The sequence below is a fragment of the Delphinapterus leucas genome, chromosome 2, assembly GCF_059928025.1.
Source record: "Delphinapterus leucas isolate spDelLeu-1000000601 "Yukka" chromosome 2, BTC_Dleu_Yukka2, whole genome shotgun sequence".
Classification (NCBI taxonomy): Eukaryota; Metazoa; Chordata; class Mammalia; order Artiodactyla; family Monodontidae; genus Delphinapterus; species Delphinapterus leucas.
Window position 1 is genome coordinate 8,582,218 of NC_143130.1, and position 14,627 is coordinate 8,596,844.

Below are 14,627 nucleotides of genomic sequence, written 5' to 3' on the forward strand. Positions count from 1 at the left end.
ACCTAATTAAGTCAGTCTGGGGTGGGCCTGGTCGTGAGAAATTATGACCCCCAGAGGCCAAGACCACAAAGCCCCACCCACGCACCAGCCCTTTAGGGGGGCCTGGGGTCTCTGGTGGGCCTCTCATGGCAGTAGAGAGGATCCTTCCACTTCCTGGCCTCGAAATAGATACGAAATCCATTTCCTAGAAATAAGCTCCAGGAGGGCAACTGAACTGCTAGTAGAACAGCTCCTGCCGCCTGGAGGGCATGGAATCAGTTGGAATAAACCAACGAATATTCCCAACTAATGCAACCTGTCTCTTTTTCGAATATGAGAAGTTTCTCCTTTTTTTGTAAAAGTGTAGTATATACTTTTTCCTGATTTGTGTTTCTTCTACTTACAAGTGTATGAAATATTCTGGCCTGGCTACTCAAGTACCAATGAAGATTTCTTTTCATATATCTTATATTTTTTCCATTTTGAAGATAATGACAGAACCAGTGACAGAACCCAGATACTTTGGGGCACGCACACTTTCTTCCTGACCTTAATTTTTAAACTTAAAAAGTATATATATACCAAAAGCCTTTTTTTTTTTTTTGTAAAATGAGGACTCCATGTAGAGAATCAAATAGAAAAGGAGAAGTTCTCTTTCGTTTTTAAATAATCCTTTCAGCGCAGCCTGGAAAAGATAGCCTCCACGTATATTACTGAGCCTCAAACACCTCACTGCTACCTCCACAGCGTCAGACGATTCTCAGGTGGGGCGTTTTCATGATTTAAATTCTGTCATGTGTGTTTTGAAATACAGTAGGAGCTGACCAAGGAGCTGCTTAATGACTCCGCAGTGTGGAAGAGGCGAAGGCAGTGCAGCCGGCTTCTTCGTAGAACGTAGCTCAGTGCGGACATTTTCTAGAGAGATGGTGGCAGGGAGACTGCAGACACAGCATCACAGTTAACGGTCATCCTTTTTTCTTTTTTTTCCCTTTGCCAGGAGGCCTTCTCATCTGTTTACCGCGTGAGCAAGCAGCTCGGTTCTGCGCAGAGATAAAGTCCCCCAAATACGGTGAAGGCCACCAAGCATGGATTATTGGGATCGTGGAGAAGGGTAACCGCACGGCCAGGATCATCGACAAACCCCGGATCATCGAGGTCGCGCCACAGGTGGCCACCCAGAATGTGAACCCCACACCTGGTGCCACCTCTTAATCTAGGCCGAGGCAGCTGTGTGGTTTTGTTTTTAAATAGCTCTATTTCCTTTATCATCATTTCAATTAAAGACTATAAACAACAATGAAAAAAATCTCATTGTGTCTACACATCTGGTGACCTTAGGTCGATTTGTGAGTGGATGCAATTAATCAAATAAAATCCATTGCCTTTTTTTCCCGTTACATTAACTGAAGATGCACCTAATCTTGAGGCAGCTTCTGAGTTGAGAATTATATTGTTATCCAATACTGTTGATTCATTTTGAATCTTTAGACACTTATCTCTTGCCGAGTAGGCTCTTTTTAAAGGTGCTTTCACGTAGCACAGACATTACCCATTGTAGTGTCAAATAGCAGTTTGTGTCTTTTCATTTTGTGTATATTTATCATTATCAGTGTGACCCTTTTTGAAGTGTCTGGAATGGTATTCTGGAAAGACAGAATTGGTGAGTGAGTGACAAAATGGTATCCCAGTAGCGAGAGGGTTGCATGAGTCCTTTGAGTCTTCTAATTCCATAGCATCTCTTTGACCCAAGAGTGCATTCAGTTAAACCAGGCAAGTGCTTAACTCTGCATGGGAAGCACTTTGAAGACAAAAAAAAAATGTTCCTTCTTTTTTTTTGTAGCCTTCCTAAATACTTACAGTAATATTAACTGTTTTCTTTATCAATAGCAAAAAAGGACACTTTCTGCAATGTAATTAGATGTTCGATAGCGCAGCAAGGAATTGCCCTCCGAAAGGGGGTTCATGTATAATACTCATTTACAAGTCAACATATAATTAGCTACACAAATAATTTTTAAATATGATCAAAAATAAAGACCGTTCTGTGGATAGCAGCGTTTAATCCCTTTTATATTTTGTACGGTGATTTCAGGCCTTTGATTTCTTAAAATCGGCAGCTGTTTAGCCTGATCCTTAGCGTTATTTTGTCCTTTGCGCCAGTACTTTTCCGTGCACGCTTCCTGTGATCTGTGTGGAAACGCGTATCGCCAGCTGTGCGGCTCGGACGTCCAACTTGTTATTCAAATAAATATTTAACTTTTGTCATTGCTCTTGTATAACCAGATGCCCCTTTTAGTATTATTTTAGAAGCATCGGGAGGACTTTGGCTAAAATACCGTTTATTGGGGGAAAACTAGATTTTAGTTTTATAAAACTTTTAAGTCTTTCACGGGACCTATATTTTCTTGAGGTAAATTTTGTAGTTCTAGAACAAATAGGCAATCTAAAAAGGTGTTTATCGGTGTTAACTTAAAAACAGAGGCTTCCGTATACTTTCCCCTACGGAATGAGTAGGAGGGGCCTCCTGTCCTCAAGCACAAGTGCACTGATGCCTCACGCGTCTGCGCTGGAAGCTTCTGAGCACTTCCTGCCTGCAGGCGCCGAAGCCCAGAGAACAGCCAGACATCTTGCCAAAGGAAACCACCACCTGGGAGGCGAAGCCCTGGAAGAGGCTCCACCCTGGACGCGTCCTTCTTCAGGGGCCAAAGCGCAGCCTCTTCGCACGTGTTACTGGAAACTCAAGCCATAAGTTCGGTGCGCGGGACCGAGGGGCTGCCGCAGAACTGAAATTAATTGGACGTTTTATAGGAATTGAAACCCATGTTGGTCCTCAAAAGCTACAAGCAGGTGGTCTGCAAAATAAAATGTGTTGGAAACCTGAGTAAGAGAAACATACTGTTGAGCTTTTTTTCTTTCTTTCTTTCTTTAAATACAGGCGTGACGGCTAAATCTGAACTACTTTCAATGTTGATCATGTCTTGAATGCTGATGGTTTCCTTGGTGGCAGGTCTGCTGAGAGGAAGTGAGCCAGTTGAATGATGCACTTGAGGAAATCATCTTCGTGAAGATTCATGTTTATAAAGAAAATGCTGGGTACTTAGAAGTCCGTGTAATCGAGTTGGAAGAACGGGGCTTTAAAGGGGTGTTTCTTAGCGAGTCCACGTCACACCTGCATCAGAATCACCTGGGGATGCTTGTCCCAGTCAAACTGTTGGGCCCACCGCAGGCTAACAGCATCAGAATTCGGGGGGGGGGGCGGACTAGGGAAGCCTGCTTAAGTGAGCGCCCTGTGTGGCTAGGCACACTCGTTGCAGAGGCACCGAGGGAGGGAGAGACCTTGCTTTTACCACAAGGTTTTCCGGGAATTTTCAAGTCTTGATCATTCTGTTTATTGACATCTGGGTCCAACAAAACAAAGAAACCGCCCCCCCCCAAGTTATCTTGCACGTTTTTTGAAGAATCAAGTGATTGTCACTGAGTATTTGAGTTCTTGGCAAAATCTATGGAGACTATTTTAAAATTCGGTGAACAGTTAATAAATAGGCAATTATTTGACTTTCTGGTAGCACTTTAAAACTTCACACTGAGGCGTGTTCATCTCGGTATAGAGATTTATTGCCTTTCAACCCTATGATGTTTTGGCATCCAAAGATACAGTTTGTTAGAATGCACGGCATTGGTGAGGACAGCCTACAGAGCCTGGACCCTGGGGAGCTCAGTAATTCTTTCAGGAGACGAGTCATTTGCCAGTGAGTATCAAAGCTGGGTCTGTTAATTGCACAGGCTGTGTTGAACGATTTATTGTGATTCAGTCCAGGAAAAGAAACAAAGACTGTGTTAAGCAATATGTACTTTGGGGCTCAGTATTTTTAAATAACTTAGTATATTGTAGTTTCCAAATTCTACATGCCTTATGATGTAGTTTCCAAAGTCTGCATGCCTTAGTATATTGTAGTTTCCAAATTCTGCATGCCTTCCAAATTCTGCATGCCTTCGTATATTGTAGTTTCCAAATTCTGCATGCCTTATGTAGTTTCCAAATTCTGCGTGCCTTTTAAATAACTTAGTATATTGTAGTTTCCAAATTCTGCATGCCTTATAAATGCGAGTGTTTCAAAATCATTCTGATTGTAGATGTATAAGCCAGCAGTTTCCGGCCTGAATTTAGCATTGCCCTTGAAAGAGTTAATCTGAATTCTAAATTTTACAGTGTTATTCTGTAAAGAAAGAACAGAATAGCTATACTAGACTATTCTTAAATTTTAGAAGGAATAAAGCAAGCATAGATATTGATGCTTCAGATACTTAACTGTCGCGTGCGCACGTGTGTGTGTGTGTAAGTGTGTATATATCTCCCTGAGCTGCTCATTTCCACACCAACTCACCCTTTTCCTCTATTAGGGAATGGCTGTGTAGACAATATAATTTACTTTGAACGGTAATTTGTACCTTTTCTCATTAAAGATCCACAGTGAACCACGGAATTATTAATCATGCCAGGGTCCACCAGGAAAACCCACAAAGCCCTAGTCTTAAAAGTGGAGCATCAGAATGTCATTTTGCCTCTGGTTTAGTCTCCGTGTCTTGAAAGACTCGGAGTTGGTGGATTGTCTGGCCTTCAGTGAAACCATCAGTAAGATGGGGAGTTCACAGGTGTCTAGACACGTTCAAGAATTGCTGGGGGGACTTCCCTGGCGGTCCAGTGGCTAAGACTCCACGCTTCCACTGCAGGGGACACGGGCTTGATCCCTGGTCAGGGAACTAAGATCCCTCAAGCCATGCAGCACGGCCAAAAAAAAAAGGTAAAAAAATTAAAAATAATAAGTTATAAAAGTAAGTGGCCATGGCCACCTTATGCCAGGGAAATCGGTCTAGTAAGTCTACCTACATTAAGAAGTTTTGGGGTGGTGCTTCAAGTCCAGGGAACATTTATTTCTTTTCCCCAGCTTTTTATTTTGAAAAAAATTAAACATGGAAAAGTTGAAGAAATAGAATGGACACTCCTAGAAATGTGAAGTTGTTGACATTTTACCACACTCGCTTTCTCTCCATGTATAACACAAGCAGGCACACATTCATACATATATACATACACAGTCTGGCTTGGTGGTGACCAAGCCACTCATATAGGTAGACTGCAGACACGGTGACACTAAGTGGCAGGTGAAGGACGTCACACTGTCCTAGCAGGTACACACTGTCCTCGGCTGGGCAGACTGCCTTGCCTCTGGCCATAGTGTTTTCATGGCAGTTTTTATATTTTAAGGAAAGAATGAAAGAGAATTTCCAGAGTCTGAAATAATGGAGGTGAACAAAACTAAGAGAAATGCCAAACGGGTAATGGAGATTTTTTTAAATTGGCATATATTAGATATATTGTTGTGCAACATGTTTCTTTTCACTTAATATACCCTGGACCTAATTTCTTATCATGTTTAATGCCAGAACTATCCCCGATCACTTCAACCCTCATGTAGTATCCACTTGTATGGCTGTAGGATACTCAGGCATTGAAACAAATATTGAAGATGTTTCTAAATGTCTCCAGTTCACTCACCTTCAGTTTTGTTGAACACTAATCCTTGAAATGCTGAAAACCTAAATGTTCACTCCTGTTCGAGGCGACAAGTGTTGGCTCAAACACAGTACTTAAGTTCCGTTCCAGGAGCACATTCGTAAGTCCAATTTGTTCATAAGTCCGACAAAGTTAGCCTCGGTACCCAACTAACACAATCAGCTATATAGTACTGTACTGTAATAGGTTTAGAATAGTCTCATACAAATAATACATAAAAAACAAACAGGCTTCCCAGGTGGCGCAGTGGCTGAGAGTCCGTCTGCCGATGCAGGGGACACGGGTTCGTGCCCCGGTCCGGGAAGATCCCACATGCCGCGGAGCGGCTGGGCCCGTGAGCCATGGCCGCTGAGCCTGCGCGTCCGGAGCCTGTGCTCCGCAACGGGCGAGGCCACAGCAGTGAGAGGCCCGCGTACCGCAAAAAAAAAAAATAAATAAATAAAAATTTAAAAAAAATAAAATATTTTTAATCTTACGGTACAGTACCTTGAAAAGGACAGTAGTACAGCACAACAGCTGGCATCCAGGGGCTGGCATCGAGTGAACGGGTAAGAAGAGTTACCGACTGGAGGAGGGAGAGGAGGTGGGCGACGGTAGAGCTGAAGGATCGTCACCGATAGGAGACAGAGGGCCAGCTGCAACTTCACGCACGCCTGACGTGGATGGCAGAGGTTCTGGTTCCTTGCTGAATTCAAGTCTACCTACCCTCTTGAAAAACGATCCAGTGTGATGTCTGTGTAGTAGCTCTTTTTTTCTCATCAGAGATGACACGGTAGCACTGGATTGCATTCTGAATGGCTGCTGCAACCTGCGTCTACCAGTCTACGTTCAGGTCCCGTGCCTCAGAAACTCACAGTGCCTCCTCAAATACAGAAAATCCCCTTGCCGTCTCCTGCGTCGTGAATCTCTTCAGTTTTTCAGTTTACTTCTTCCTCTCGCCTCTCTTCGCCCTTTCTCTGGAGGCAGATTCCATCAGATCTTCATTAGTAAGCTCGTGTTGCACAGCAAGGAGTTCAATGAGGTTGTCCTCTCGCAGATCTAGCTTGAAATAAAGATACTGTACTACAGTACTGTAAAGTACACAAAAGCACAACCACTTGTAGAGGACGCACGCGCGTGACAGTGTATGCCGGACACGTGAACTAACCCACGTGATTGGACATGAAAACGCACGTTGTCATCTGGGAACGCTCGACACTTGAAGGTCCGTGCGTAGGGCACTCACTGAAAATCAATTAACAAGCATTGCTTGCGTGGCCCTGCCAAGTAGGGCCGGCTGGGAGGAAGATTTCGTCATCACTCACTGTTGAGCCCTGGGCGCCTGGCAAGCCTGGGCCTACAGGTACCCTGCGGCGTGGTCTGCTTTTCTGACGTGCAAGGATAAACCAGCAGGCTATAAGCGGCACTTTAGAGAAACAGCCAATCCCCAAATTCTTGAATTGTAAAACAGCAGAGAAATTCTGGACTTGACACATCTTCTAAGGATCTTTCCCTCCCCTGGTTTATAGTGTTTCCCTCTGACCCACCAGCTCCCAGGGTCTCTGGTACCAACTTCTCTCCCTGTCCCCTGTCCCCTCTGGCTGCATGTACTCCCCGTGGAGAAATGCCTTGTATAGATCCTGAAGCCCTTGCCAGGTACTTACTGTCTTCCTCTTTAACTAGACTGTGAACCCTCTGCTAACGTGAATGCTTACCCGCATCCCTCTCTATTTCCCCCTGTACTTTGTAGACAGCCCTGCACAAATTCGGTACCCAAGAAGTGTGTGAATTTGTGTTGGTTGATTTACCTTCATTTCATGTTGGACAATTTACCCTAGTCCTCTTGACATTTTTCAATCCTAACAATTCCATAAAGTGATAATTTTATCCTTTCATTTTCTGCTGAATTTGTACATATATAGCCTTTAGTTTCTAGTTCCTCCTGAAAGATTAAAAACCTCTCTGCCACCACACATTTTCTCAACTCTTCAGACTTGTTTTAATTATGGCTGACACCAGAAATGGGCTTGGAGAAAATAAACCTGCATCTCTTTGTCTGGAAATGATTTATAGGAGGTTTGTATTATAACTTCAACACACAGCTTAATTATATTTGTGCCCTTAGAAATATCTTTATGCTGTTTTACTTAAATTATTTTCATAAGAGAAGACCATGATCTTTATGGGACAGATGCAGAAATTATAAGTCAGAGCTAAAGGAATGGAAATGAGTGCTGTGTGTGTGTGCATGTGCGTGATTTTTTTTTCTTGTTTCCTTCCTCCCTACCCTACCTTCACCACAAAAACGCCAGAAATCAGTGGTTCTCAATGGGATGGGAGTGAGGGTAGTGGTATGTCAAAGTCACCTGGAGAGATTCTTCCTTGGGTTTAGGGCTCACCCAGGATAAGCTCACGGCTACATCCTTAATCACATCTGTGTGGACAAAAAAATGTCACCTTCCATATCAGGAAACAAAGGATGTTCTGGCCATCTTCCAGCAGTCACTGCAGCCGCCCCAGACTGTGCGCCCTGAGGGGACTCAGGGTGGAGAAAACACGGGATACCAGCCCTAGATAGTTAGGTGCACATCAGGGGAATGATTTCAAGGAGCCCAGACTCTTGCATTGTCCCATACAAAAGAAAAGTACTAAATTCATTAACTTGGGCCAGCTCGTTTTTCTGTAACTAACGGTAGTCTTTTGACGTTCCAACTACCTGGGTTTGGTTTTGGTTTGGTTTTGGTTTTCTTTTGGCAAAAACTTCTCTATATCCTGGCCCCTCCTCCTTTACAGTCGCTCAGACCTCTCTGAGAGGCTATCTCTCTCCTGGGCTTATGGCCAGCAAGTCCGCCGAATAAAACATAATTCTCCTATGTATTTTCGTTTCAGTCGACATCTGCAAAGACCCTTTTTCCAAACAAGGTCACAATGACCCTTTCCAGGGGTAGGACATGGACAGATCTTCTGGAGGGGCCTCCGCTGTGAGGGAAGGTCAGAAATTCTGTTCTGAGACGTCTGTTCGAAACTCTAGTGACGATGTGAAGTAGGCAGTTGGATACACAGGGTTGGGAATTTATTGGAGAGTCCAGACCAGAGATATAAATTTAGGGATCACCAGTTTACAGAAGGAACTTAACATCATGAGGCCGGAGATTACCGAGGGAACTAGAGTTTATAGAAGACAGATGTCAAAGTGTTAAGCAACCATTGACCGAAACCACCCGCCTGGGCCAGGCACGATGATAACCGCTGGCCTGAGCTGTCTCACATCAGGAGGTCCCGATAAAGAACATGGTGCTGCCGCTGAAAACTAACCGGGAGAATTCGGGAGGGGCCACAAGGAGGGAGGAGACCCCAGCCTATAGTATGTCTTGTAAAACTAACCCAGAAGCATTCGGGAGGGGCCACAAGGAGGGAGGAGACCCCAGCCCATAGTATGTCTTGTAAAACTAACCCAGAAGCATTCGGGAGGGGCCCCAAGGAGGGAGGAGGCCCCAGCCCACAGTATGTCTTGTAAAACTAACCCAGAAGTATTCGGGAGGGGCCACAAGGAGGGAGGAGGCCCCAGCCCACAGTATGTCTTGTAAAACTAACCCAGAAGCATTCGGGAGGGGCCACAAGGAGGGAGGAGGCCCCAGCCCACAGTATGTCTTGTAAAACTAACCCAGAAGCATTCGGGAGGGGCCACAAGGAGGGAGGAGACCCCAGCCCACAGTATGTCTTGTAAAACTAACCCAGAAGTATTCGGGAGGGGCCACAAGGAGGGAGGAGACCCCAGCCCACAGTTTGTCTTGTAAAACTAACCCAGAAGTATTCGGGAGGGGCCACAAGGAGGGAGGAGACCCCAGCCCATAGTATGTCTTGTAAAACTAACCCAGAAGCATTCGAGAGGAGCCACAAGGAGGGAGGAGGCCCCAGCCCATAGTATATCTTGTAAAACTAACCCAGAAGAATTCGGGTGGGGAAAAAGGAGGAGGGGGGAGACAATATGTCCCGCTAACCTCCCACAAACCCTCGCGCTAGAATCCATCTTGGCTAAGAGCTGCGCGAGCCACCAGAAGGGCCCTGAGGCAGACTACGGGTTAAGCAAGATGATGGGCCAGAGACAACTGGGAAACTAACCCCATCACCATAAAACCTGAGGCTGCGAGCCACGTGGCAGAGCAGTACTCCTGGGTTCCCTCACCCTCCTGCTTTCCGCCCGGGCGCCCCTTCCCAATAAAGTCTCTTGCTTTGTCAGCACGTGTGTCTCCTCGGGCAGTTCATTTCCAAGCATTAAACAAGAGCCCACTCTCGGGCCCTGAAAGGGGTCCCCCTTCCTGCAACAAAAGGACTGAATTGGGAGCCCAGGGAATGAGGAAGAACCAGCAGAGGAGGCTGAGAAAGAGCAGGAAGTGGCCCCTTCACTGGGTCCGAAGCTGCTCAGGCGTCCAGTAAGTTTCGAAATGAGAATTGACCATTGGATGCTCAAAGAGCTCGTGATTACTGGTGAACCTGACAAGAGCAGTTTCAGTGAAATGAGGCTAAAAGATTGACTGGCTTCCAAAGAAAATGAGATGAGAAAAATTGAAGACACTGAATTTATACAATTTTCTCAAGCTTTGCTGCAAAAAGATAGAGAAGTGTGAGTGACAGCTGGAAGGAGAGGTGAGGCCAACGGGAGCTTTTATAAAATAGGGGGGGAAAGAGGATGTTGTATGCTGATGGGGGAAGGACCCAACAAGATGGGGAAGGAGAGGAGGAGAAACATCAAGACAAGGGATGCACAAGGGAAGGGCTGGCTTTTGCTGGGAGCACTGAATGGTCCTTCAACAGCAGAGCTGCAGGTAGATGGCAAGTGTGCTGGCTTCTGGTGTGTTTTTTTTGGCTTGCGGATTCCCCGACCAGGGATTGAACCCCGGCCGCAGCAGTGAAAGGCCGGAATCCTAGGCCACCAGGGAACTCCTTAAGTGCACTTTAAAGCTCACTTACTCAGCCCTAAAAAAGAACTAAATAATGCCATTTGCAGCAGCACGGATGGAGAATTAGAGATCATCATACTAAGTGAAGTAAGACAGAGAAAGACAAATACCGTATGACATCACTCACATGCGGAATCTGATTTTAAAAAATGATACAAATGAACTTATTTTCAAAACAGAAACAGACTTACAGATATCGAAAACAAGCTTCTGGTTACCAAGGGGGAGGGATAAATCAGGAACTTGGGATTAACATATATACACTACTGTTTATAAGATAGATAACCAACAAGGGCCTACTGTATAGCACAAGAAACTCTACTCATTATTCTGTGATAACCTATATGAGAAAAGAATCTGAAAAAGAATGAATATATGTATATGTATAACTGAATCACTTTGCTGTACACCTGAAACTAACATAACATTGCAAATCAACTATACGCCAATAAAATAAAATAAAAAAAAACAACTCGCTACCAAATAACGTGGCCTATAGTCATATCTATTTTTCTCAAAAGGAAATGGCATTTTTCAATCTGGAATTGATTACATTTTCTCATTCATATAATGAAATTTTCTTAGTGTGCACAACACTTGAACAATTTAATCCAAGGTTTTCCTAGGTCCTAATTTTTTTTTTAATAAATTTATTCACTTTATTTATTTATTTTTGGCTTTGTTGGGTCTTTGTTGCTGTGCGCAGGCTTTCTCTAGTTGTGGCGAGTGGGGGCTACTCTCCCTTGCGTGGGCTTCTCATTGCCGTGGCTTTTCTTGTTGCGGAGCACGGGCTCTAGGCGTGCAGCCTTCAGTAGTTGTAGCACACGGGCTTAGTTGCTCCGCAGCATGTGCAATCTTCCTAGGCCAGGGCTCGAACCCGTGTCCCCTGCATTGGCAGGCGGATTCTTAACCACTGCCTCACCAGGGAATTCCCCTAATTTTTCTTAGCTGCTCAAATATATGGCTATTATCTAAAAAATCATTTCCTTAAACATCTTACACATTGGGAAAAACTATTCCTTAGATGATTTTGAAAACTGTTACGTTTCAACATTTGTCTTCAAGGTTACTTTCAATATTTGGGTAAACCAAGTACATTGCTTGAAGGGGGGAAAACAAATATTTTATTTAATAAGAAATGAATAAATATCAAACGCTGAAGAAGAAATCGTCACTCCTGTGATAATGTCCACATTCCATTAATGTTTTGTTTCAATGGTTGTAAACTGTTTTTATTTTAATAACACAATTACTAAAGATGCTTACGTACGGAATTTCCAAATGATCCAAATTACCTTTTTTTTTTTTTTTTTTTTTTTTCCGGCCTTGCTGCACAGCTTGTGGGATCTCAGTTCCCCGACCAGGGACTGAATGTGGGCCACGACAGAGAAAGCACGGAGTCCTAACCACTAGATCACCAGGGAACCCCCCAAATTGCTATTTTAAAAAACTAGTAACGTTAAAGATAAAACAAAGCAAAACAAAAAACTAGTAACATTTGCCTCTTTACCTAAAGGACAATTTATTGTTTTAATTCCCAATGGAATCTTAGATGGAAAATTTAAACCCAGCATTGCCTCTAATTTTAAAAAGGCAGATAACAACTGGAAGTTCTCAGGGATTTCCTCATCTCTTCTAACAGTCATAAACTTACACACAACCATTGTGTAAATGGCTGGTGGTAGAGAGGGCAGGGATTTTCACACACTTGTAAAATGAGGATATTTTAGGGTAACATTAAAAATACAGGTGTAGATAACTTCATTTCATTCCGATTTCTCATTGGTCAGGAAAGCCAAGGCTTCTCTCAAGGCCTGTAAGGATAAATGTCTTAATCTTTAAATAATTCGGGCAGAAGATCTAAATAGACATTTCCCCAAAGAAGACATACAGATGGCCAACATGCACATGAAAAGATGCTCGTCATCACTAATTATGAGAGAAATGCAAATCAAAACTACAATCACCTCACACCACTCAGAACAGCCATCGTCAAAAAGCCTACAAATAATAAATGCTGGAGAGGTTGTGGAGAAAAGGGAACCCTCCTGCACTGTTGGTGGGAATGTAAATTGGTGCAGCCTCTATGGAAAACAGTACGGAGGCTCCTTAGCAAACTAAAAATAGAGTTGCCATATGATCCAGCAATCCCACTCCTGGGCATATATCCAGAGAAAACCATAATTCGAAAAGATACTTGTACCCCAATGTTCATAGCAGCACTATTTACAATAGCCAAGACATGAAAGCAACCTAAATGTCCATCAACAGATAAATGGATAAAGAAGCTGTGGTACATATATACAATGGACTATTACTCAGCCATAAAAAAGAAGGAAATAATGCCATTTGCAGCAACATGGATGGACCTAGAGATTATCATACTAAGTCAGATGGAGAAAAACAAATATATGATATCACATGTGGAATCTAAAATATGATACAAATGAACTTATCTACAAAACAGAAAGAGTCACAGACACAGAAAACAACCTTATGGTTGCTAAAGGGGGAGAGGGGATAAATTATGAGTATGGGATTAACAGACAGACACTACTATATATAAAATAGACAGACAACAAGGACCTACTGTATAGCAGAAGGAACTATACTCAAAATCTTGTAATAACTTATAATGGAAAAGAATCTGAAAAAGACTATATATACATATATATGCATGTATGACTGAATCACTTTGCTGCACACCTGAAACTAACACAATATTGTAAATCAACTACAGTTCAATTAAAAAAAAAAATTCAGGTAGAGGTAGACTGAATTGACATATTTACTTTTTTTGCCTCCTCCCAGCAGTCTCCATTTTTCACCACGCGAGGGCAGTAAGGAGATACCTATTTGACCATTCCCGTTCCATCAGGGGTTTTTCTCAGAAAGTTTCAGAAAGATGCAGATTCTCTTTCGTGTACCTATCAAAGGCCAGATACTTCGTTTCAAACTATGATAAACACAAGTATATCTCCTGGAAACCCTTAGAGATCCAGTCGACAAGTTCAGGGTCAGGTTCCAGCCACGGGATGAGAAGTTTGAGGGGAATGAGGTTAAGAGCTAATAAGGGAAGGCCCAGGGCCCTCCTGTTAAGTAAAAGAATCTGGGAGTGTGGGTAAGGAGGAATCATGGAAAGAGAATAAAGAACCCAGAGGTGGAAGCCCAGAGACAGTCCTTTCTCCTTTCTGCCTTGGAGAAAACAGGCAGCAGCTCACAGCAATTCTGAGTCCTGCTTCTCTCCTTGACTGTGGCAGTTCCACCACATTGTATCAAGGCATCATCAAGAAATCAAAACATGTTTACGAGGTGAGACGTTCTGAAAGCAACTCTTTAAAATAAAGAAACAATTAAAAAATGAGAGAAAAAAACCCCAAGGACATTCTTAGCCAGCCATCTGTAGATACTAGATGGAAAAGAGATCTTATGGAAAGAATTTCTAGCTCTTACAGCCACTATGGAAAACACTTATAAAGGTACCTCAAAAAAATTAAAAATAGAACTACCATATGATCGGGCAATCCCAGTTCCAGGTATTTATCCGAATGAACTGAGATCAGGATCGCAAAGAGATACATACACCCCCATGTTCACTGCAGCATTATTACAATAGCCAAGATCATGGAAACAACCTAAGTGTCCATCAGTGGATGAATGGGTAAAGATGACGGGGTATATACATACAGTGGAATGTTATTCAGCCTTAATAAAGAAGAAAATCCTGCCATTTGTGACAACATGGATGAACCTTGACAGCATAATGCTAAGTGAAATAAGCTAATCACAGAAGGACAAATACTACATGATACCACTATGTAGAATCTAAAGGAGTCAACCTCAAAAAAAAAAAAAAAAAGTCAACCTCATAGAAGCACAGAGGAGTATGATGGTTACCAGGGCATATGGGAGGAAGTCATGGAGAGGTGGGTACAAAGTTTCAGTTATGCAAGAGAAAACAGTTCTGGAGATCTGCAATACAGCATAGTGCCTGTAGCTAAAAATGCTTCATCCTATACTTAAAATTTGCTAAAAGTGTAGATCTTATGTTGTGTTCTTACCACACATACACACACACGCACACGTACACGCACACACACACACACAAATGAGATAAACAGTGTGGGAGGAAA

At 43.2% G+C, this 14,627-nt stretch overlaps 1 protein-coding gene across 5 annotated transcripts in view; it reads left to right on the plus strand.

Moving 5' to 3' along the window:
- The window catches only part of SEPHS1 (selenophosphate synthetase 1), a 29,367-nt gene extending 27,478 nt beyond the window's left edge, over positions 1-1,889 (plus strand). For all 5 annotated transcript variants that reach the window (XM_022580544.3, XM_022580543.3, XM_022580541.2 and 2 more), the window contains one exon: positions 977-1,889. In XM_022580544.3, coding sequence (XP_022436252.1) covers positions 977-1,191 — 215 coding nt within the window. In that variant the 3' untranslated portion in view covers positions 1,192-1,889. The remainder of the gene's footprint in view (positions 1-976) is intronic.
- The last annotated feature ends 12,738 nt before the right edge of the window (positions 1,890-14,627 follow it).